The 26,013-nt window shown below is 45.8% G+C and overlaps 1 protein-coding gene across 5 annotated transcripts in view; it reads right to left on the bottom strand.

Moving 5' to 3' along the window:
- ETV6 (ETS variant transcription factor 6) overlaps positions 1 to 26,013 on the bottom strand; it is a 237,924-nt gene that overhangs the window by 121,769 nt on the left and 90,142 nt on the right. Inside the window, exons 2-3 of one of the 5 annotated variants that reach the window (XM_067695705.1) lie at positions 17,748 to 17,917; positions 17,080 to 17,209 (exon numbers count right to left, since the gene is read on the bottom strand). The exons of 1 other annotated variant lie outside the window; for it this stretch is intronic. In XM_067695705.1, the coding sequence (XP_067551806.1) occupies positions 17,080 to 17,116 (37 nt within the window). In that variant the 5' untranslated portion in view covers positions 17,117 to 17,209; positions 17,748 to 17,917. Of the gene's footprint in view, positions 1 to 13,509; positions 13,645 to 17,079; positions 17,210 to 17,747; positions 17,918 to 26,013 lie in introns of those variants that run through there. 3 more of the 5 variants (XM_067695703.1, XM_067695704.1, XM_067695707.1) reach the window with 3 other exon arrangements.

The following is a 26,013-nucleotide window of genomic DNA, read 5'->3' as shown; positions in this document are numbered from 1 at the left end:
TCCGGAGCTATTTTCATGATAGTCAAACAAGTAAAAAAATGATAAAACAACGTTGGGCTTTAAACAATAGGGCACACACTGAAAGCTTACTTGTACAGAGAAAATTTAATAAAATCAAGCAGAAACAAGACAAAACATGTTCTTTCTGTAGAGACTTAAAACATGTCCTTGGATGGAAGCTTTTTAGGTATTTATTTAGCTCTTATAATTACCATTTACCGGCACAGTAGGAGCTCAGTAATTACTGGTTTTGTTGAATGACTATCCAAGTTTTTTCTTCCTTAGACTGATTTCCTACCTTACTCATCTTTGTATTCCTAGCACTGAGCATAGTGTTTCTTCAAATCAATGCTTCTCGAATAGAACCAGATTTGAATTTTCTTCCGAACAAGCCCAGATAGCCACAAACAATATTTCACAAGGAATTTCACAAGGAAAAGGATGCAATCTGGCACCGGGCACTGTTCTTACCCACCTGAAACACGGCCAGCAGACTTCTGTCCTATTTTGCAAGGTGTGGCCAGAGCTGGCCAGTGAGGTTCTAGGCCAATTTGGCCCCAGGATGAACCCAAACAGGCTCTCTTCCAGAGGCAAGGGGCAGGGCTGTATTTGCTCACTTTATGCCCAGGTATACGATTTTCCACACTGGAAAGCTGCAGGCTTTTCTGCCATTACAAGAGCATGATGACTACGAGGTTAGTTTTGTTTCTTTTCAGGGACCCGGTATAGGTTTAACTCCACTTCTACGCACTGAGGTCAATTTCATAACAATGGACAACACAGACGAGATGCACGGAAGAACACAGGTTTGGGAGCAGACAGACCTGCGCTCAAATTCTGACTCTACCACTGACCAGTTCTGTGTCCTGGAGCCAATTACTTAATGTTTCAAAGCCCTAGTTTCTGTATGTGTGAAGTGAAGATAGTATCACCTACCTCTCAGACTCTTCGGGAGAAAAACAATAATGAGACGATTTGTTAAAGCACCAGCAACACACAGCGCACACCCCAAAAACATCAGCTGTTTTGTTTGGGGACTTCCCTGGCGGTCCAGTGGTTAAGACTTCGCCTTCCAATGCAGGGGGTACGGGTTCAATCCCTGGTCGGGGAGCTAACATCCCACATGCCTCGCAGCCAAAAAACCAAAACATAAAACAGAAGCAATATTGTAACAAATTCAATAAAGACTTTGAAAATGGTCCACATCAAAAACAAAAGAAAACAAAGCATCAGCTGTTTTGACTCAAGGCTAGACTTGTCACCATTTTGCATCTGTGATCTTCTAAACGGTATCTCATTTTTCTAGCTCTTTGGTTTCGTCAAATCAAAAATGGTGCTGACAAGACTGTTTGGAGGCAAAATTAGTAATAGTCCTTCACTCATACAAACGGAAGATGAGGCGAAGAATAATGCGGCAGTCCGAAAATTACATATCAGCACATAATAAAACCTAACTGGCAGAACCAGTCAGCGTCATGACCTCTATCTTGGAAGCCTATTTGGACAAGGATACCCGCGATGGGAACGGCTTAAATAAACAACGACTTGGAAACATACTGAGTCTCCCCTGGAGCAGCTGGAAGAAGGTAAACCAAAATCCTGGGACAAATTCTCTTAAGGAAACTGCCACGTTCAACCCATGACCCTAGTAATTTTCAAGTCAGCATTCACTCAGAAACACCTCGAAACAAATTGCTGCTGCCGACATATCTGGCAAGCCTCAATTTTTTCTGTTTACGTCAGATATACTAATTAAAAGTATCTAGCTTTCTGATGCAAGTTTCTTCATCAGACAAGCTGTTATACAGGGGATATTTCTTCCTTACTCTTCAGAATAAATCCTGTAAGCAAAAGGCAGAGACCTCTTAAAACTGATTATACAATGTCAGAGTTGAACAGAACTTATTCAAGTCAAAGAGTTGGACTTCCCCCAATTTTACAGATGAGCAACTGAGGCTCAAAAAGGTTAAATAGCTCACCCTGATCTACAGAGCTACTGAATCACAGCCAGGATTGAACCCTGGCCCCCTGACCCCAAGTCCAAGATTCTTTCTGCCACACCACGTGACCCCCTCTAAACTTCACACTGTTATTTTCCCCTGCAGAACCCAAGCATGCCGCACACATATAAAATCTCTAATAAACATCTGCCACACTGACCTACAAATTCTACAGTTCTGCTGTTTCAACCTACTGTGGTATTTCAATCCCCAAAGATCCCAATAGTGACTACAGAAACAGTGCTATCTGGCCAAGGCTTTAGAGGAGCGTATGAAGTGTTTTTGAAATCATAATCTAATTTCCTCACGACAATGTGAAACAGGTGTTGCTGTACCCATTTTAGAGATAAGGAAACCGAGACCAAGAAGTTAAGTGACTCGCCCAAGGCGACGCTGCTCGTTTTTATACTGTTAGAGCTGGCACTTGAATCGAGACATCTGATTCCAGAACCTGTGCCTCTTCTACTTCATTAGCTTAAGCCTAATGAACACTGACCCCAAATAACACTTCCATCGTTCCTCCTCCCGGTCTGCTCCATAAAAAAGGGATTTAATTCATAAGGCACCTTCGTGTCAAGTTAAAAAAATTCAGGCTGACTAAACTACATAAAATTATAAGTTCAGGTATGAGGACGTCATCCGCCCAGCGCAGACCCTCATTTTCTTCGACAGACCAGACTTCAGACCCGGCTCCCAAGACCAGAAGAGCACTTCCATTTACTGCCTGCAAGATTTTAAAGGCCAGTCTGAGGAAATGGCTGCTTTTTTTTTTTTTTTTTTTTTTTTTACCCCATTGCTGAAAACATCTTCAATCATTGCTTTGTGTCAAAGGGGGAAAGAAAGAGGTCATTTCTGTGGGTCTTGGCAGCATGGGGCTCTCACAGAACCTATAAGGCCTCCGTGTAGGTCAGGATTGGGTGAAGCCACAAAGAAAGGCAGCGAGAGAGATGCTCCCAGCCTCCCTGCCGGCTGCTCGCAGAGCTGTTAAAGATAGAGATGGTGGCTTCTAATGGCAGGGGTGGGAGGAAGGGGGATGCAGAGGGCTGCGAGGGAAGGTGTGGGGGGATGGATATAATCCAGCATTCAGAAACCTGTCAGGATGGGATTTATTTTTGTTCTGTGAGGGAGTATAATAGGGCTTTGCCCGCACTCTCAATAGCTGTTTTGAAGTGAACCCGGCTGGTATGTCTTTAATTTGTCATTTCATTATGAAACTGTTTCCCTTCCAAGAAGCCTTCAAGTCAGGAAGCTCTGTCTGCCCACACAGGAAATTCCTTTGCTTCAACTTCCCCAAAAAGGAAATTTCCCTCAGAAGTGAGCCCAGCATATGCCTTTGAGCAGAGCTGTTTCAAGAAACTTTGGCAGCTGAGTCCTGAAAACACCCCTGGCTTGCTGGCTCCGACTGGGATGCTGGGATAAACAGTGTGGCTCTCTCCCCCCAGGGGATGGGGACCCCACTGAGATGGTCCCTGGCCCCCCTCTTCCTCCCTCTCCTTCATTCTCCTGAGCCCTTGTGCCAGCCAGCGCCCACCATCCTGAGCTTTAATCCTCCAAGTCACACCCAGAGCTTTAACTCTCCACGAGGGAATCCGTACCTGTCACTTTCATCAAGAAATAGGCATCCCTGATTATTTTTAACTGTAAGTTTGGCAGAATTATTTAACTTTTTAAACTCTATACATGCATAAGTTTGATTTAAAAATTTTAAATTAGTATCAGGGGGCTAATCTGAAGAGGAAACAGAGCTTGCACTGTTTGCACAGGATTATTTAAAGCAGAATTTGAGGTAATTGTGTGTATTAATCCGCTTCTTCCAAAAGGCGCAGACTCCAAAAAAAAAAAAAAAAGAAGAAGAAGAAGAAGAAGAAACAGGCATCTCCGAAGACATACCTACATCATACACGGGCACTTCAACACAAAGCACTCATTCTTGTCCTCAAGCCCACACACACTTAAGACTTCTGGTAGAAAGACTGCAGAATTTCAAACGAAGAGGGTGCACAAAAATAAAACAGCCAGTTATAGTTCCTAAAGCACTTATATGGCCAAATGACCTTTTATCAAGGGTGGTGGGGTTTTTCTACACCAACTTCCCCGGTGAGGATTTGAAGTAAAACATGGACAGGGAGAAAATATCCCAAACCACAGCCTTACAAAAATTAATCTCTCAGACATACTGTGAATGACTAAGTGGGTGAGAGCCCAGAGCAGCTGTGCTGAAGTGAAGAATAAGATATAATATTTTATGAAGCATCTTAGTACAGAGGCATTAGCAGAAAACTGTGAGACTCACAGTTAAGTTTTTAATTTTCCATTTCCAATCACTTCATTAAAAAAAAAAAAAGTTGTGAAAAGGAAACGACGCAGAAACCTAAAGCACAAAACGAAGGAGTGATACTGAACTTCACAAACTGTATCACAAGCGATGAGACAGAGAGACACACAGACAGATGAGGAACTAAGGCAGTCCTGGATTTTCACCCTGTACTTAAGACTGAACTTGAACGGCAGAGCGATAGGGTCCGATCTCTACGCTATTCGTGTGCCAGGACTCAGTAGGGATATTACTTACCGGGAAGCAGAGAGATATTTAAGAGACTAGCTAGACTCCTATAGCCCCCTGAAATCTGAATATATTAACACTGAGGTTTGGGGTTGTGGTGGATGCTTTTTCGTGGAGTGGATTTATGATTTTAGTTTAGTGAATGATTCTGTTTTTCTAAAACTTATGAGGTTTTAACCACAGTTGGATCGCACAGGGGGATCCAACACTATTTTTCAGGTTCTTAAAGAAAATGGTCTAGGGACCAGGTCTTTGGGTCAGCCTGGGGAGAAAGGTGCAAAGTGGAGGGTCTGACCTGCTCGGCCACCTACTAGCTCTGTGACTTCGGCCACGTTCCTTAACCTCTTCAAACCTGACCTTCCATCAGTAAAGTGAGGGTAATAAAACTCAGTTCGTAGCTCTGTTGTGAGGATTAAATGATATAATCCATGTGAAACGTCCCTATCGTAAGCACCGAATTCATGGAAGTTATTGCTCCACACGGAGAGCTCTGAGGAATCTTTCTCCCGAGACCACACACCCACTCCTCATACAAGCCACCCACCCCCAGGCAGCCCCTTCAGTTTCCACACAAGCCAAGACGTTCCTGGCCACTTCGGCTTGAGATGTGGACTAACAGCTCCCTTACACCTGTGCAATCCAACAGTTAGTCATCCCCGAGGTAGAGACATTTTGGTAAGAATGGTTGAAAAGCTTAAGGATTCAGATGTACAGCCCCAAGTTCACCGCTCCTCTCAAGAAAATGCAGATGACTTACACATTCTCATGTTGACAGTGAGCTAGAGAGGTCCAACAGTGTTTGGCCAATACGGATTCTGGCAACGTCTTGAGACCCACAGCCAGGAATAGTAAGTATCAGATTATTCATCTTGGTCTCACAGGTCCAGGTTCACGATGTTTTGTCTACATCAAGGGGTATGGATTTTCCATCTAATCTTAGGTCTGTCTCCTCCAAGGGGAAGCCAGCCCCCAGCAAAATCATGGAGTTTATTTCCAACTCAGCCCCCTCCCTTGACCTTCCATGCTGACCACGGATCTTCTATTTCAAAAGATTCGATTTGATAAACTAATTTTCATTAAGACATTCAGGGACATAAGGTATTCATGATCTCTATCCAAGGTATCCTCTGCTATCATGACTATTTACTTTTAAAAGTGGAACTAGGTGGAAACAATGCCTGATCCAGATGGGATGTATCTGAGGAGAATTTCAGGTACCATGGTAGTTCACCGTGGGAAATCTTCAAGTGCGGGGCACTCTTGTATCACTGCAGCTGAGTGACCACACACTCTGCTGAAGCATAACATGGGCCCTGTTCACAGACAACGATAAGCGCTCTGTCCTGGACCCAGAGTAGCACTGTCTGGACAATACAAGCGTAGAAGCTAGCCGCTTTCTGAATCTCAATACTCCTTCGGCAAAGAAGCACCAGATGAGAGATGGCTACAGAGCTGAATGTACGATGCCAACCCTACGATACCCAGTTGTACTTCTTCAGCTTCATCCCCTGGATCACTCTGGGTGGCAGGAGTCCTCACAGAAGCTCCATGAAGCAGATGTCTGGAGTAATAGCTCTGAGACAGTCCCAACCAAATTCCCCACCCTACACACACCCAAACATACATGCACACTCATTTGGATTTATCTGAAGTGGAATTTTTTCTTTGCCCAGGAATCAAAAGACAAAACTTCTTCTTTCATAAGGCCCAAACACATTTGACCTCCGTATATAGATTTCTGTGGGTCTCTGAAGTACCTCTCAGCATGATCAGAGAACTACAGGAGAGTTTAAAAGGGCGTTTATAACCCATGACTCTCAAGTGGGGACTGTCTCTCGCAGGGAATTTCTACTTTTGTGTTCCTGAAAGGCCTCTAAGTAAAACCCCAAGTATCTGGATGAAGAGTTGAATCACGGCCAGACTGTGAGCCCAGCAAGAAGCCCACACCACGCCTGACGGAACGCGAAAGAGGGGAACGCGAACCGTCCGTCCAGGGGGGGGATTTCGTGAAGCGGCTTCACTGCCACATCGCAGGAGAAGCGAAAAGGGTAAGAGCGAGGGTACGGTGCTGTGAGAACGGCGGTGTGGAAGGAATCAGAGTGAAAAAGAAAGGGAAGAAGCTTCTCCCCCGCTCTGTGGACATCTAATAGGAAAATATGCCCGAGATGGAGAAACCCTCCAACACATCAGAAGAACAGGTTTGTGAACCTGCCTGGCCGTGGGGCTGCTTCCTGAATGCAGGCTCCGGAGGAGAAAGAATCATTTCATTTCCCCAAGAGGGTTGGCACCAAATCACTGGCTTATATTTGTTTCCCTACAAAGAGTTCCTGCCATTGGCGACCCAAGAGCTACTTAAGGAGGTAAAATAACCCCCTCCTCAGCTTTGTTCCCAAATCACCGCTGCTCTGGGCGATTCTTTTCTCCCTAATCCTACACCCGCTTTTCGCAGCTTTTGGTAATAAGTGGATGATTCGAGCAACTAGCTCAGGGCCTCTATTTAGAAATCGTTCCTTGGGTGCGAGCTTTCATGCCCAGGGGACGGTATAAGTGTCACGGATTCTCTCTGCTGGCCGCGCGGATGGAAATGTACTTAAAAGCGCAGCATCAAAGCTTTCACTTTAGGAGCTGAAAGCCTTCATTCCCTCGCCCACTGGGCTTTTCTCCCCCCATCGTTCATTAACGCAGTCTTAACTGTGCATGTGCGATGGGGCCGGCGGAATGAGGGGAGTGTGGCCCACCCGTGCAGATCAGCTGGCTCGGTAAAGCCCGAAACCCAGTGGACACCACCTACAGACAGAGCAAAATGCACTGTCATTTTTTACAGGTTACAGGAAAGGCAGATGAGCCCCCGGCTGCCGAGGGGATTCCCACAAATCATGCAGTTGGGGTCAAGGAGGGAGTTACCAGAAGACACACCTGTGCATAATACACTAGGCAAACAGCCAAACTCACAGACGATTCTCAGGCCAGAAGGGGGGCTTGGAGAACAGGGGAGCGGGCCTGCGGTTCTGCTGTGAGGTCCTGGGACCCAGGGGAAGATGCGAGCGGCTGAGGCAGCCTTCAGGAGACCTGCCAGGCGGAGCAGCTGGCTCGGGTTCCCAGCCCACAAGAGCATTAACCAATCTCAATCACGGGCAGCGCAGGGAAGCGCCCAACGGCGGCGTTGGGGCGCTGAACTGCCGTATTTCCTTGCAGGAGGGCATATCTCACAAAACAATCACAGCTAAAGTCGGGGACGATTGCCTGCATCATTAAAAGACCACGATCTGCACTCAAATGTGACGCTGAGTGCTCGAAATCAAGTGAATGATCGCCATCCTTAGCATTTACAGATAATGCTCTGCTGCTGCTATGCCTTGTATTTCTCTGCTGGAATCAGAGAACAAGAAAATGTCTGAGCGGGGAAGAGCCAGTGATTTTACACACGCAGGCCCCTTCGCTTCACAGGCGAGGAAACCACAACCCTGGGAGGAAGAACGAGGTGTCTGAGACTGCCCCACCCACCACGGACCACGCCGGGCCAACTCTCCGGGAATGACCGCAGACAAGAGCGTCCCCTGCTCTATGACCCTGCAGTAGAGTTTCCCAGAACACAGGTCAGGTGGGTAAACCAAGGCAGCAACACATCCGACGATTTTCCCCAAGACGTGTGTCAGATTAACAAAAAGCGTTAGGCAGTGAAATGGTTTAATTTGTGAACCCAAGAATACAACCATCATTCGAACACATCACCTTTCCTACCGTTTAGTAATAATCTGGGAGGTAGATTATCTCTTTAAAAAGATGGAAAATCGTGGACAACAGGCCCCTCTTTTCACTTCATTTGATTTTCTTTCTAACACACCAGCATTTACAGATACCTGAAAATAAGTTGCAGACATCAGTCTCCAAAAAGGATTGAATTTGAAAATTTACCTTCCTCTAAGTTCAAAAGATAATTTAGTGTACGTTAGCTTGGATTTTCTCCTTCTAACCAACAGCTAGAGGGAAATGACTTTCAACAGCTCCTGATACTTTTAAGAAGCAACGTGGTGAAGTGCATACAGGTCTGGGTTTTGGAATTAGATCTGGATTCAAATTGTGCCCCCCCCCACTTGCTCTCTGTATGACCTCTGGCATGTGATTTACCACGCGGAGCCTCAGATATAAACAAGATAGAATATCTACCATGTAGCGTTAGTGATCGTTCAGCATCAAGAAAGTGCTCGATAATCAGCGATGACAATGATTTCTTATCCCATACCCTATTGCAACAGACATTCTCTAGAGTGGTACCTAATACACAATGGACCTCAGGATGGCGCTTAGGAGAAGCAAAGCTTCTGTAAACTGGAAGGTGGGGTATAATGACCAAAAAGGAAACTGATTTGCAAAGGTAAGCCACTCTTGGAAAACAAATGGATAATTAAACCCTAACACTCGCTGTTACTTCTAAAGTGGAGCTACATAAATGCCCCATAGCCCTGTAATATTTCTTAAGACAGACCTCTCAACGCTCACCTAGGTACCTTTTTTAAAAAAAGTGATCGTTACCTCTCTCCTTGCAAACCTTCCCCCCGCCTCTTTGAAGCGGACCACTTTAGTGAAAGCCCCCAGCCCAGAACAGAGAATCCAGCCCTAGCCGAATTGGTGAAACAACATGTTCCCTGCACAGTCCTGCACGGATGGGAATTTTCCTCCAGGCATCCTATCTACACCCACCCCACACACACAGAGCTCTTTATCTAGGGTCTGCATCTGCAGTCTGCATTTCTATTACTGAAATCTTAGCACCCCATTTGAGGCTATTTCTAACCAAGATCTAGAGGAAACAGAAATAGAGAATAATTTCAGAAGAATGGGGTTTGGTCCACCTACCAAAGATGGAGGCAGTAAATATCACGGTGGGGGTGACTAATTATTCTTAGGAATTTACAGTCAGCATGTGGTCAGAGACAGGGACCCTTTAAGTCTCTCAAATCCTGCCCCACCTCGCTTCTGAAGAAACCAGAAAAAACAGCCACCCTACCCCAAAACACACATAGATGGTTCAGGCGACTGAATCAGAATCTTCTGATGGCAACAGTGAAATCGGCAACGCCCGAAGGTCCTTGGTAACACTGACCTCTGGAAATGCATAAAGATGAAACGGGCAAAGTCATGCCTGTCAGAGACTCCAAGAGTCTGAGCTACTTTGAACTCAGGCATGAAGCAAAACGGGAGAAACTATCTGTTATTTGAAGATGGAAACTTGCTCCCATTTGTAGAGACTCAGCCCAGTCAATATGCTTTGTGACGATGGGGAGGTCGTGGGGAGGAACCCAGGGAAGCACAGCTCGAGTCAACATCGTGTTGAGTCTTTATCACACCAGCCAGCGAGTGTTACAGAGATACGTGTGAGCCTGGCTGCTTAACTGATGGACGGGGAGTCCCCAGTCTGCAGAACCCTAACATGCCAAGAGAAAGACCACAGCGGTACTGATGGTGGGGAAAATCCAAGGGGAGACAGGAGAGAGGACAAGGAAGAAATGGAAATATCATTTCTTATTTCCTGTTGTTCAAGTCTATTCATAGAATGAGCTGGTTCCCATCGACTTTTCTTCTTAAACGGACCTTCCGCTGCATCTGTCATAAAACTTCAACACTGGGTGTAGAATGGAGCCGGGTATCTCCAGGCTCATGTAAAGGGACAACCCACAGCCAGTGACTTCCAAATGTCTACTTCGGAATTCCAAGGAAAGCGAGAGCCTTCCCCCCAACTCCCTGCAGGACCGCAACCACTTTGTCAGAGCATTTGTCAGAGGAACTGCCTTAAATGTACACGGAGTGCACGGCACGGAACGTGAAGTGAAAGAAAAGGTCGATTGACCTCTGGTTATATATTTTTTTTCTTAAAAAAAAAAAAAAGACATCTATAAATAGCTGCATTTATTGAAGCTGCTTCCTTATCAGGAAGCATGCAGCTAGGAATTAACGTCTGCCTGCATCGGAAATTCTTGCAGACAGCAAACCCAAAAAGGAAATTTCCCTTCCAAAGCATCCTGGCTGTTCTGTTGTGGCCTGTTTTTTCTCTTCGAGCTCTTTGAAGCCGCTACCCAGGGCCCTGTGCGGCTGGAAAAGCAGAAAGCCTTGAAAGTAAGAAGTGAAGGACCCCTAAGGAAGGCTTGAGGGGCACAAGAGAAAATGCTGGTGGCTGGCCATCGTTGTTAGAAGTCACGGCTGCTTTGTCAAGAGACTGAGAAGGAAGTCTCCTTCCCCATGTCCCTGCCTCAACTCTGCTGGTGATGTCACCGTATGTCACAGGCAGCTGTGTGAGGAGGGGCCGCTTGGGGAGCCCTGATAATGGCTGAGGATGGGGGAGCATCTGTCAGGTCTGAGGAGGTGGGCAGGGAAGGTTGAAGAAGGAGATGGCAGATTCAGGCAAGGCCGGGGAAGAAAGTCGCTCCAGACAGAGGTACAGGTACAGTGAGGGAGGAAAAGGCCCTGGGATGGAGTGCCCCAGAGCAGAACCAAGCTCACAGAAATCACAGAGTCAGAAAATAAAGCTTACTTCCATCGCGACCTAGGGAAATCAGTCTCGATATGTGCAGACAGAACTCCAGGCCCTTTCTTTAATGAAACAAGCAAGCACGTCCACGCTTCTCTTGGCCCTTGAAAGGGAAGACGCACCTCCTCAACACACGATTTACCAGTTGTGGAAACTGAAATAGAGCCCTCGTGAGTTCCTGGCCACTGTTCGCCAGGCACTGTGCAAGACGCCACATGCAAATTAGCTCTGATACTTATAAGAAACCCTCATCAACTATATTTCAATAAAATTATTTTTAAAAACCCACAGAAGAAACAAAACAGACCAATACAAAGTTGCTAAGAGAGTAGATCTTAAAAGTTCTTATCACAAGAGCAAGAACTGGAACTATGTGTGATGATAGATCTTAACTGGGATGATCTCCAGGCTCACGTAAATACCCCTCAGCACCAGGTAGGGACAATGGTCATTTCACAATACATACATATATTGAATCGTTATGTTGTACATCTGAAATTAATGCGTTATATTTCAAAAAATTTTTCCGTATTTTGATAATCATTGTGATTACATAAGAGAATGTCCTTGTTCTTAGAAAAAATACACAAAAATATTTACGGGTAAAGGTAAAAAAAAAAGAAAAGAAAAGAAACCATCATCAGTAAGTGTTTTATGAAATTAGAGCCTTGGAGAGGTGAACTCATCTCTCTAATAGAGAGAGGCAGCCCTGGGATGCCAGCCCGTTCAGGTCTGTTGGAACTCAAGTCCTTCATATTGCTGTGCTTTTTCAACCAGAAACTCCGAAACAGCAGTGGGCCCTGTTCCCAAGAGGTCATTCCTGATGAAATGCCAGGGGATGTGGGGACTTGGGTGGGCCCTTCGTGGCCAGCGCTGTCCTGCTGGTGGCAGAGAGATACTGGATTTCAATGTCAGCTCACTCAAGAGGGAGAAGCAGGAGGAATGGGTGAGCAAAACTGAATTATCCATTGAGACAGGCCAGCCCGTTGGGAGGCTCAGCACAAATGAATGGCCAAGCGCATGACTGGAGCCCTAGCTATTCCCAGTCCCCGCATCCACGGCTACCCAGAAGCCAACAGTCAGCACTGCCTCTGCTTTCAAGTCCGAGAGACTCTGCCATTATGTTTTCTCCTAGGAAGGGGAAATGGTGACTTCTGAAATAGAAATCATGTTAGATTCTTCACGTGCCACGTGAATGTGAACAATTCAGTGTAACTATCTGAGCCATGGTCATCTCATCAATAAAATAGGATTAGTAACACCTAGGACTGCCGCATGATTAAATGAAACCACATATACGAACACATTTTGTTACTTATAATAATATAGAATACTAACTAAGATTATCCTTAATTCCCATCTTTTGCCTCTTCTTTGGGAACGGAAAGAACTTGAACGTGTATAAAACTGTTGGCTGCTCCACTCAATAGCAAAGAGAAGCGCTGCATCTCTTTTCAATCTCCTGGCTCTAACCGAGCGACTGTCTTACACTCGGTCACTCTGCTGAGACTGCAAAATCGCCCAAGGGGGTGAGCCACGAGGTCACGTTTCCAAAGGAAGGCATTAAATTAAATTATTAAACACACAAGCAGGAGCAGTAATGTAAGAATTCTGCAAGATTCACAAGGAAAGGAAGGAGAGCCAGGGGGCTATTTCTGGAGTTCCGACTCCAGACAAGTCTGCGCAGCTATTACGGCTATTTAAGAACCCGCAACGTCATAAACCGTAACCCTATTAAATGTGATGAATGAGTCCTGGGTTCCGATTTTTAAATATCAATTCCCAGGAATTTCAGAAGAGCAAACTGGCACCGCAAACGGCAAAGGCTTTAGACAGGCGGCATCACATCAGCCTGTGATTGGAAGCAATTCTGTCGACTAAATGCGAGATGATTCTGTTAAAAGGAATTTAGTAAGGAAAAGGCATTCAGCGATTTAAAGTCTGCCCCATGCATCTGAAATACACGCACTGTGGTCACGTGGGTGGCCCGGGGCATCACGACTTGAGGTCGCGTATTTCACAGGGCTGGCATCAGCTCATAAGGCACATTTTGCTGCCCCCTTGGCACCCACCGGCCATTATTTAGAAAAAGTCGTCCCTGGGCAGACAAACTAGAGGGAGTCTCTCCTTCACACTAGGAGGCCGTTCACCACTCAGAGGATCAAGAGTGATCTCCTCCAGGCACTCTCGGGGCTCTACGGTCCTGTAAATGTTCTCAAGGTACCATGAAAGGTTTACTTTCCCTTTAAAGAATGGAACTTTTCTGGACTTCCCTGGCGGTCCAGTAGCTAGGACTCCATGCTTCCAAAGCAGGCAGCACGGGTTCGATCACTGGTGGGGGAAATAAGATCCCACATGCCGCACGCAGCCAAAAAATAAATTAATAAATTCAAAGAATGGAACTTTTCATTTTCACCTACCTGCTGTAATTGTCACACTTCAGCTCTTCTAGCCTCAAGCTTGAAAAAGAAAATTTAGTACCCTACATGGAAGGAAGGGGGAAAAAAACCTTTCTGTCTTCTCAATAAACAAACTTGTGTCTGCTCTCCTGGTGCAACAAGGAAGTTCCAGGAAGCTGCCGCAGGACTCCGGTGGGTGGGAGGGCAGGGAGGAGGCCTGGCCAGGATGGTACGGGGCTGGCCCTCCTCCCCTTGGCCCAGACTGCCCCTGCCTGTCCCTTTCAAGTCCTCTAGAATCACCACTTCGGGCTTGCCCCAGTTATCACTTTGGTGTTCTTTTGTGTTTTTTTTTTAATCAGAGGCAAGGAAGAGGAAAAGCCATTACTTTCTACATCTCAACAGCTTCCTAAGTTGTCACACTGTGTCTTCAGCTTGCCTTGTGTTTGCAGAACAAAATGGTGAGAAACCTGCAGTACGAGAACCTTAAATATTACGATCCCTGCCTTCCACCCTAACCAGGAAAGGCTATCTATTGATTTAAGAAGGAAAGGAGAAGAAGAAAGGGTTAAGAGAGAAAGGGTTTATCTGGAGATCAATGAGGACAGAGGGCGAAAAGAAGCCACTTGGAGGCATACCAGTCTGGTGAGTATCTCTTTAAAACAAGCGGCTAAAAATGCTTTCAACCCAGCAATACCATAAATGTCCTGCCGCTGTCTTGGCTTTCGGATTCTTCCCCGTACTTTCCAGGAGCATTCCGCTGGGAATTGTCTGGAATCCCAGATTCAAACAGCAATAACCCAATTCCCTCGTTAGAATATTTATTTTCTTTTCGGTTTGGAAACCCAGCTGGGATGCATCCTCAAGTATACGACACGGCCTCAACCATCCTAGGCACTCCAGGAGATGTTTCTCAAACAGCACAATGGGCAGCCGAGTGCTGGAACAGGACAGGGAGGCGGGCAGCTCAGTCTCCTGTGGAAAGTCCCAGCTGAAGACAGACAGCAAGAGCCTGGGAACCTCCACTTTCAGAGGATTCATTCCAGATGTGGGAACAAATGGTGTTACCACGGGGCTGATGCAGATTGCAAGGAGGGCTCTAAAGTCAGGCTGCCAGACAGGAGCATTCAGACAAAATCATCACCATGACCTGAATCCCTAACCTAACAACTGACTATGTTCTAAGGCCAGCAGTAATGGGCTATAGTTCTACATCTGATAATTCTCTACGGGGGCATCCACCCACCCATCCCATCCATCCATCCAAGGGAGATATGCGAACTATTCAACAACTGATCCACCAGTTAGAACAGAGTCCAGCCAGAAACCAGCCCTCTGGCCACATTAGTGAATAGTGGCTAACCGTCAACCCTGAATTCATCCATCCATCCAAGAAGTACCTATTAAACACACTTACATCACGGCCTAACAGATAAAAGCCCAGGCTCTGGAGGCAGACGGAACTGAGTTTGAACCCTGACTCTATCTCCTACTGACTGTGTGACCTTGGCAGGTTACTTAAATTCTCTAAGCCCTAAATTCCTTATGTGTGACATGGATATAACAAAAATACCTACAAGGATCGCTGTGAGAATTAAATAAAATAATTTCCATAAAGGACTTCACATAGTGTCTGGTACAGAGGCATCCCACAATAGCTATTAGCTACTCTGACTGTGTGCTAGGCACATGGCAGGGCCCGACAAGACCGTGGTGAGCAGCACCGCTGTGACTCCATGAGGAAACTGTCAACCCAAGAAAAAAAGTAAAGTGTTGGTATGGAAGAAACAGTTCCAAGTAGGGAAAATGATGTCTTAGGTGAGATCATAATCTTTTCAAGTTAAGAGGGCTGTTGAACATTCTCCTGTCCAATCACAATTTAGTATGGTAGGAAAACTGAGTGTTAGGAGGGCTGACTCACAGTCGAACAGCTAGTCTAACAGCAGAACTAGTTAAGAATTACAAACTGCTGACGGTCAGTTCGTTGTGTTTGTTAGTGCGTTTTACCGTGGTAACATTTTATGGAGAGGCAGTTCTGTGGCCAAAGAGCTTACATATGTGAAGTTCAGAGACAAACCAAGAGTTAGGGTCTTTCCGGAGGCTGGGGGATGGGCTGTGTCAAAGTACAGGAAGAAAAAGCCATGAAACCTCAGCCTGCTGGGGACAGGAGTTTATTATTTCTTTTTCTCTCTTTATGGAGACTTCAGGCTCCATAAGGGCAAGGAGTTGGGTCTGCTTTGTTCATTTCTGTATCCTGGCAACCAGAAGAGTGCCTGGCACAGTGCAGGTAACTATTTGTTACCAATACCAGTTAATCAGTAACTATTTGTCGAACGAATAAATGAAGGAGATTAGGTAGCAGGAGTGCTTTCTCTGCATGGCCTGAGTATGTTCCACCCCAAAGTGAATGGTCCTGAAGTGAATAGCTTGGTCACAGAACAGCTTGGGGAGGGAAAAAAGGCTGTTAGTGGTCTCTTTCCCAGGCTGTCTGCTCACAACGCTCACTGGTGCCACAAAACTCCATTCTGCTGAGTACAGCCGTGCCCTCGATCGTGACCATGGCATCTTCACAGTCCCAATCTCTTCTTTAAAAGTTCAGTGTGGAGAAGAGGGTAGAATGAAGCTGGAGTGTGCTGACCCTAGTATATACCAACTTTGTAAACACTGGTGGATGCAGCAAGCTGGAGGAGGGGAAGGGTTCTCATGGCCCCCAACTCCCTTTCAAGGATCCCAGCCACCATCCTCACTGTCGGGGAGAAGGGGTTCGCCAGCAATGCACGCCGAGTACCTCCCAGCATCACAGTCATGTGATCTGCTGAATGAGCACAGAGAGAGGAAAGAGGAGCCTGCATCCTCTGTTGCTGTTCCCCACTCTCAGCAGGCAACCTTCTGCTTTCTGAGGACGGATGGGCCAGGCGGAGCAGAATAATCTGGGAAGCACAAGCACGCCCGAAAAAGACGGCAAGTACAACTGGGCCACCATTCAAGTCATGAGGAATCAACTAGGGAAGGGCCAAGGTGACCCCCCCCACACCTCCCGCCGTGTCGCGTCCTCCATAACCTGGACTCGTGCCCTGAGGCTAACAGTCAAGCCAGAGAACCTGGCATTTTCTTGGACACCGCGACCAGGGTGGCAATCAGGTGATGCATTCTCCCCGGCTGCACTCGGCATGCCGGATCATCGGGGCTGGGTGGCAGCTCAAGAAACAAAGACAAAAAGGAAAGGACAGGTGCTGGGTGCTCTGAAGCCTGGCCCCAGCAGCACAAGTGGGGAGGCCCCGACGCCCTGCTGAGCTGCAGCGGGTAGTATGTCATAGTCAAGAGACGAAATGAACACGCAGAGAAATGACAGCCAGGAAGCTCAAGCTTTTCAAAGCCATTTGCAGGTGGGAGGGGGCGAACGATGCCAAAGCAGCTTCGGGAGGTCGTGGGAAAACCATCTCAGGGCGCGCCCCTGCCCGGCTTGCAGCCCCGCCTCCCTGCCACCACCACCCGCCCCCCTACAGCGGTCGATCCTTCTGTCCAGCTGTCGGTCCGTCCGTCCCGTCCAAACCCCCCCGCCCCCCGTCCATCCCGGGGCGCGCGAACACTCACGCAGGTGCGCGGGCAGGCGGATCGAGTCTTCCTCCATCCTGAGCGCTCGGGGCACTGGCACATGAAGCGGCGTCGAGGAAGTGTAACTGGGCACCGGGCTCTCGGGGGGTGTATATGAAATCCGTTCCTGCTGTTAAAAAGAAGGGCAGCAAGAGGGGAGGGGGGGAAAAGACAATGAAAGCCTGGAACTGAGGGCTGACATCGCGAGGGGGCGGGTTCGGGGCGTCTGGGTGCTGGTCCCCTCTCTAGACACTGTGCAGCTGTCTTTCAGATCGCCAGCATCAGGGATTTGTAACAAAACGCGGGAAAGGTTTAAAATCGGGCTTTTCCTTTGCCTTCGGCTAAATAGGTGTCCTTTTTTTTTTTCCCCCCTCTCTGTACTAGTTGTTTGTTCCAGTAAAAAGAGGGGAGGCAAGACCAAGGGAATGAAACAATATGTCTAAGAGAATGGCGTTAAAGATTCCTATCTCAAAAATTACTCTTCCGGTCCCATAATTAATGTCACCAATACATTAAAACCACCTTCCCTCTTCTCTGGCAATATCCCCATCTTCTAATCAAAGTAGGATTCCACACTCAGATCCAATGAGAGGTGAGCCCAAAATGATGGCTTATAAGTTCGAGATTTTAGTTAATAAACCTGCAAGCAAGATTTGTCTATCACCTACCTATCTCATGACACAGCTACCACCACCAAAAACCTCCAGTGTTGCATTTTTCCCTTCATCGCAGGGAATGCTCTGCCACCAACAGTTATCTCCTTGTCCCCTTACGCTCCATCTTAGAACCAATAATTTCTTTCCTTCGGAAGCATCTCAAGGCTCATGCAAAGAATAACCTGCATTTAAGGAAGTACGGTTTAATCGAAGATTCTTACTCAACTGACAAGGAAAGGGGGAGGGGAGACCCAGCACACCCACTGTTTAAATTCAAACAGGCGGCATTTGTTAGATCAATTAAAACAACTGGATGGGATGGGAAGGATTAGTTTTCAGTTAAAAACGTGCCAACTAATGGCAAGAAACCAACTATGGTGTACACCGGGGAGAGCAGTGCAACTTGCATCTGAGATCGACAAATACCAACTAGTTTGACTTGCAGTCCATACATAAACCACAGAAACTAAAAGAAGTTGTGTTTAACAGGGCAAAGTAAATTGGGACACACACGGTCCAAAAATAAGATGGGGCGGGAGGAGATCGGTAAGATGCCGTTGTGAAAACAAAAATGGAGCAAAAGAAAAATCACAGATTTAAATAAAATGAAAGGGGTGTTTACGTATTGGAAAGAGTTCTCTAACATTTTATACTCCATCAAATATGCAAAGGGAAGCAGGGGAGTCCCCCAGCCCTGTAACCAAACTGAAGCTTCTCTTCTGCTCATATCCTGGAAAGTTTGGCAGCTGTGGCGGAAGTTTCGATTTTAAATGAATATATACATATTTTTGTAATTTCCGAATGGAATCACAATAACTTCCCTGAGGCATCCTCTACCAGCAACTAGGGCCTTTGGAAGATTTCTGTTTAAACATACATCCCAAAGTTTCCTGGTGAATTTCTTAATTAAGGGCAGACACATACACCCTAGATTTCATTTCTGGATCAATGGAGACGTCCTGTGAAAGGTCATCCAGAGGCAAAACCTTCAACTTCACTTTTCTTGAACTTTACCAAACATCACACATATTCTGAGCAACTCTAACTTAAGGAGGAGTTATATTTTTGGTGTTTGGCTTGGGGTTTTTGAGGTGAAAAAGTCAGACATAAACACACATATGGGAAACATACGAAATCTGCTGAGGGGTTTTTCAAGGTGAGCTAGGCTTTTTTAAACATTTTAAACATAGTCTGTTTTTCTAGTTTAACAAATTCTCCATACACTTCACCCCTTGAATAACACCCCACTGCCACCCCAGTCCCAATATACGTCTCGATATCTTATCTACCATTACTTTATTCCCAGAAATAGCTTTCTGCTTTGTTAGGGTTTTTGCAGAACTGAAACTGTTGATGAAGAAAACACGGTGCAGCCAGATAGCTTTCAGATGGCATGGCATGAGTGTGAGAAAAAAGAAGATGGCATTTCCTAAGACGGTGACTTTCTCTTAAAGCAAGGAGAAAGTTAGAAGATCCTATAACTAGTCCACGCGAGTGAGAGGCCACCTCTCCGCGCTCCCTCACCCTCACCAACTCCATCAAGGACGGAGCCCTCAAGGCAGACTGTACTTTATTTCTTGGGGAAATATACCTCCAGCCTGCGACGTGCTCAATTATCGTTGTGTTGTACCTTCTTTTCACTGTACTTTCTTTGGAGGCAGCCCCCTGTGTGTTTACGTTTGTGTGTGGTTCCCAGTCCTTCCTGCTACACTGAATGCCACACTTCAGGGCTTGCCCTCTGATTTTTATGCCACACCCCCACACGTCCAAACAATTGCAGATGAAGACAACCTTGCTATTTCATGATGAAACCTATAAAGAGAAGGCCGGACACCGAGTGACTGTGGAAATTGAATGCCTCTCACTCCTGATGATGGATTCCACTCAGCAACACTGCGACATCCTAAGCCTGGGACGGGAAGCTCTTTCCAAAGGTTTCAATGAAGAGATTTGTCAGTAACAAAAGAAAGGGTGGGTATCTTGACCAAGAGGGGGAAAAGCAAAATGTGCTTCTAGGGTCTTGAGCAGCAATTTGCTAGCGGCTGTTACACTACCGCGACCCTGGGTTTAGCAGCCAGCACAGCACTCAGGGGACCCCGGAAAGGACGCCGCCCAGCGTGTGGGCTCCTTTCCGAGGAGAAGCAAGCACACACCTGGGCATCCCCCACCAGACTTATGTCCCATGTCTCTCTTTCTGTCAATCTCTAGGGTGACTCACGTGGTCCTCATTTTAAAATCTGTTATTCTAACCATGCACTTAACATCTACCGTGGCACAAGCAGCAGACTGTCAGCAGTGAGGAATATGAAACAAACACTGCTATCCTCGATGGAGACATCCAGGCAGAGGGGCTTAAAGAGACTAACGTCCGATTCCCCCCAGTAACGGAAACCTCTTTATTCTCAGAACTGCCTCTCTGGTCCAATCCCAAGGAAGGGAAGGGGAGTACCCCCGCTTACAGCGTATTCACCTCGAGAGCAAATTGTCAGTCGGATGAAAACCAGAGGTGTTTTATTTGAACATCACAGAGGGGAATAACGATTTCCCCAAGAGGATTATAACCACTGCTCTAATTAAATTAAAATGCTGCTGACAGTGACATTAATGCATTCAAGCGTTGGAGGGGGATACACTGCCAGCAGAGGTCAATGATGTGACTAAAAATGCCGTGATGTGGTCACATTATTGTTTAGATACTGAAAAAGGAAACATGCTGCTCTCAAATGTGCAGGCACAACCTACCAAACCAACTGGGCAGAACAAAAGGGAGCACTGCCGTTTCTAAGGCCAATTGTAATACCTCTGAGAAGGGGTGTTGGAAGAGCAGCACAAAGCTCTGGAAGGAGAAAATAAGGCTAAAAATAGTTTTAGGCAAAGGATGAAATGTAAATGTTACTAACCATTATAGAAAGCTTTCAAAACATTAAATGGAATGCGGAGTTAGGGTTGCTACAAGCACGCTATTGAAAGTGAGCTCTATCCCTGACCATGAAGGGTCACAAGGTGACCCTTCAAGAGGCAGTTCTGAGAATAAAGAGGTTTCCGTTATTGGGGGGAATCGGATGTTAGTCTCTTTAAGCCCCTCTGCCTGGATGTCTCCATCGGAGACAGCAGTGTCTGTTTCAAGGTGACCTATCTAATGCTGCTCATTTTTTAAAAAAATTTATTTTATTAAAGTAGAGTTGACTTACAGTGTTGTTAATTTCTGCTGTACAGCAAAGTGATTCAGTTATACATATATATACATTCTTTTTCATATTCTTTTCCATGACGGTGTATCACAGGATACTGAATATAGTTCCGTGTGATATACAGTAGGACCTTGTTGTTTACCTATTCTATATATAATAGTTTTTGCAACTGCTGATCCCAAACTCCCAATCCATCCTTCCCCCACCCCCTTCGGCAACCAGAAGTCTGTTCTCTGTGTCTGTGACTCTGTTCCGTAGATAAGTTCATTTGTGTCATATTTTAGATTCCACGTGTAAGTGATATCATACGGTATTTGTCTTTCTCTTTCTGACTTACTTCGCTTAGTATGATAATCACTAGGTCCATCCATGTTGCTGCAAATGACATTATTTCATTCTTTTTTATGGCTGAGTAATGTTCCATTGTATATATGTACCACATCTTCTTTATCCATTCATCTGTCGGTGGTCATTTAGGTTGCTTCCGTGTCTTGGCTATTGTGAGTAGTGCTGCTATGAACGTAGGGGTGCATGTACCTTTCTGAATTATAGTTTTGTCCAGGAGTAGATGCCCAGAAGTGGCACTGCTGGATCACATGGCAACTGTATTTTTAGTTTTCTGAGGAACCTCCATACTGTTCTCCATAGCGGCTGCACCAATTTACATTCCCACCCACAGTGCAGCAGGGTTCCCTTTTCTCCACGCCTTCTCTAGCATTTGTTATTTGTAGATTTTTTAATGATGGCCATTCTGACCCGTGTGAGGTGGTACCTCATTGTAGTTTTGATTTGCATTTCTCTGATAATACTTAATAATTCTGCTCATTTTTAAACCAACCGCTTAGAACCTGTGACTACTGCATAAACCAAGCTTGTATGTCTTGTGTTCAGGAGGAGAGTGGCGTTTATCCTTCCTCCACGCCCACCCCATGGCTGCCTTTTACAGACAAGAGACAAAAACTGAATATTATTATCACCAAAAAAGGCTTTCCTTTTCAAAATTATTGAATATAGAGCTTCTGTAAATCATAGGGATCCCCCAGCACGTTTACACATTTGCTCTTACGTCACTAACTCTTTGAAAAAGCTGAAAGGCTGAGAAATTTAGAGCTTACTGACCATTAAATACTAACCTTCTGGAAATAAAGATAAGGCATTTCTGTAATAGAGAAAAACAGAAATAAAGTCTGGTTGTACAGTCCACCGCCCCAAATCTGGGGATTCACCAACTACGGATCAAAAACATGCCGGGGAAAACAAATTTCAGAAAGTTCCAGAAGCAAAACTTGAATCCGCCATGTGCTGGCAACCACTTACATAGCATTTCCATTGTATAAGTAATAACGACATGACTTAAAGTATGCGGGAGGATGTGTACAGATTATATGCAAATACTACACCATTTTATTTTATATAAGGGACTTAAGCATCTGTGGATTTTGGTATCCTCAGCGGTCATGGAACCAAACCCTCCTGCAGATACCGAGGGACAACAGTACTTGCAAAGAGATGGTTTAGAGGTAATTTCAAAGATTTCTTGACTGTAGAGCTAAGATGCCCTTGATATAGGAACTTTTTCCAGAAATAGCCCCCGTCCCCATTAGGAGTGCCAGGATTACCCCAAAGATGGTTTCTGAAGCCTGTGTAAAGTCTTGAGGACAAAGAGTGTGATGGAAACAGTGGTGCCCGTGGACCATTTCCCAAGGAAATACAGTAAAAATGCTGCAGGTGCACTTTTCATCCTGCTGCACTTAGGTGTCCCTTCTATGCACTGAAAGCCAGCAACCCAGACAAGAGGGGCAACAGTAGGCACCACAGGTACAGCGGTCGTGCTAGTAATATTCAATATTTTGAGGGAAGGATTTCCTTCTCTTTTCCATCCTGCAGAGTTTTAGGAAAGCTGCCTGGGAAAGCTGACGCTTCTACTACAGTCATCTTCCACAGACTAAAGAAATCTCTCCTATGGGAAACTATTTACTGAGATTTACTCAACTGAAGTCTGAATACACAAGTATTTAACCACACCCTTCTGGCTGCAGAATAATTCAAAGTGATGGCTTTGGCTTTCATTCAATAAGCTTTCATTAATAAGCAAAAGCAACCCATCACCAAAAAACTGAACAAGACTGAATTCTGAGCTGCACAGTTGTCTAGGTTTTTGGTGCCAGGGGTGCAAACAGAATACACAACAACCTAAACTAACACACTCTTGATTGCCAAGTTCTTTCACTTGAAAAACTACACTGAGTATTTTGTTCACCCCCAAATTTAGCAAGATCAACTTAAAGGACTTGCGGAAAGATGCAAACGTCACTCTTCTTTGCTAAATTTACACACAGCCACAGTCCACAATATCTTTCGCAGCTTTCGAGAAAGAAACAGTGTGCTTTAGGATCTGGGGTGAGAACAGTACACCTTAGGATGTGAGGGATTCAAATAAGAATTGCGAAGTAGAACACCAGGTCCATCAAATCACAGCAGTGAAGTTGTGATGCTGTCTTTCCCTCCCACAGAGGCTCCAGGAGACGTCTTTTAAACAAGTGACCGGAGCCGGTTGCCCTCTTGGTGCCCATCTCCTCTCCTGAGAGAAACATCCCTCTTGGTGCTGAGTCATCAGATTTTTACACCCCAATTGGTCTTTGGCTTTTAACATGCTTGCAGTCATTTCCAGCAAGAAAAATGGGAGTACCCCATGAAAACAGAATGGGCAGGAGCTACACTCCTGGTCTCTGGAGCGATCTCCCTTGGTCACCCAGACGCCCATTCAGCCCTTGAGGGGGAGGGTACGCCCCACAATCTACATTTAAACTGATGTGGGGATCATCTGAGGAGCCTGGCTTCACCTGTCCAAGGAGTGCTCTTGCTTCGGGCACTGAAGAAGATGGTTCGGGACCTGAACTATGTAAATTCCTACATGCCTAGAACTGAAATACAGTCCTTTTCCTCCTCTTCTTAAAGGCTACTCTACCCTAAATCAGAAGACAGCGTATTGTGTCTATCAAACAGATACAATTAAGTCAAAGCACCTTAAGTCTTTCTTTTGCCCAGAACTAAGTTATCGATGCACAATTGGATGAAAGAAAAGAAGCATTAGCAATAGGCCACGCAATCTAGCACTGCCGTAAAAGGCCACTAAGGTTTTGTTCTCCTATGATTGTTATGAAAGCTTTCAGCATTCATCAAGCGCCCACTAGGAGGCAAGGCCTGTATCAGGCATTACGAATTCTACCACCTTTAAGTCCTAGGATTTCTAAGGTGGCCCCAATATTAAAAATTCTGTCCAGGACATGGAAGCAACCTAAATGTCCACTGACAGAAAATGGATAAAGAAGATGTGGTACATATATGACATATATACAATGGAATATTACTCAGCCATAAAAAAGAATGGAATAATGCCATTTGCAGCAACATGGATGGACCTAGAGCTTATCATACTAGGTGAGACGGAGAAGGACAAATATCATATGATATCACTTACATGTGGAATCTTAAAAAAAATGGTACAAATGAACCTATTTGAAAACAAAACAGAACTAGTGTCACAGATGTAGAAAACAAACTTATGGTTACCAAGGGGGAAAGGGCGGGGGAGGGATAAATTGGGAGACTGGGATTGACAAATACTCACTACTATATATAAAATAGATAACTAATAAGAACCTACTGTATAGCACAGGGAACTCTACTCAATACTCTGTAATGACCTATATGGGAACAGAATCTAAAAAAAGAGTAGATATGTGTATATGTGTAACTGAATCACTTTGCTGTAGAGCAGAAACTAACACAACATTGTAAGTCAACTACACTCCAATAAAAATTAATTTTAAAAATTCTGCATCACTTTACCCATAAATACATATGGGTACTCATACATAAATACTTATACTCCTCAGAACATATGTCCCAGTCTTGGTTGGAAAATATAGTCATTGCGACAACCAGGGAGGGAAGCTAGCATTAAGGGAGCGCTTGGCATATACTTCCCACGAAGCCTTCATTTTATTTCAGACTCACAATAACCCTGCAAGGAAGGCATCGTGACCCCCATTCCACATGATGAACCTGATCTGAAGATGGCAGGGGGGAAGCAATCTGTTCTAGTCACCAGCTCGGGAGATGGTACGGCTGGTAAAAAGAGGAGACATAAGAAATTACATTGAAGTAGGGCCAGCCCGTCCACAGTGGCTTCACAACTAATGGTGACTCCCACGAGGTAAGTTCAGGCTTGTAAGAACAGCTGCAGCTTTGGAATATTTCATTGCTTCATGCCCTCACTCCTCACAGAATTCCAGGGGGGTCCCCGAGGGTTGCTCCACAGCGGCCCTGAGCCAGGGTGCTGACTGTCTTAAGCCTGTTGCTTCTGCTACTAGAAACAAAGATGGAGGGCGTAAGTACCTTTACCTGAAGGAAGGGGACTAATGCAACGTGCGAGGGGAGTTCTCCTGGCATGGCCCCTGAGCGGGGGTAGACACCAGAATCCATCCAGGGATGCGTGTTACTTGTGGGACTCCATCAGCAGAGCCGTCAGGGCATTTAGATTGCTGGTGCCTCTGAGGACTCCACCTCGTACTGAAAGCTCATCTTAGGGGATGTTTAAATAAAATCATGTTCCTTTTCTCCCTAACATTTTCTTCGACAACCACAAAAACCATTTCCCTTACTCAACACCTTTCCATTTATCCAAGAGCAGCAGATCTGAACGTACAGGTGAGACGAACAGGAGCAGTGAGGAGGAAAGGCCCCGTCAACATTTATCCGGGGCCTGTTCGTGGGCAGAGCTCTGAACCCAGGAGGAGCGAGTCTGCCTCTGGGGATCACAGTGGCTGCCATCCAACGACGCTGGTCCAGGGGTCTGAAGATGCACCCTCCCCTTCTCGCAAATGAGGAAGGGGTGATGGAGGCGCTAAGGGGGCTTGTGGGGGGGGAAAGACTGGAAGGATCGAAATAGGTGTCTTCAACTTCGGAAGGGCTAGTATAAGGCAGAGTGAAGGCTTCCCCTCAGCCCCCCAGAGGGCAGGGCTGGCCACACACACCTGTGCCCTAGGAATGTGTGTCTGATTACTGCTCCCCTTAAAGCCAAT

The sequence above is a fragment of the Pseudorca crassidens genome, chromosome 11, assembly GCF_039906515.1.
Source record: "Pseudorca crassidens isolate mPseCra1 chromosome 11, mPseCra1.hap1, whole genome shotgun sequence".
NCBI lineage: Eukaryota > Metazoa > Chordata > Mammalia > Artiodactyla > Delphinidae > Pseudorca > Pseudorca crassidens.
This window is presented reverse-complemented; position numbering and strand designations above follow the sequence as displayed.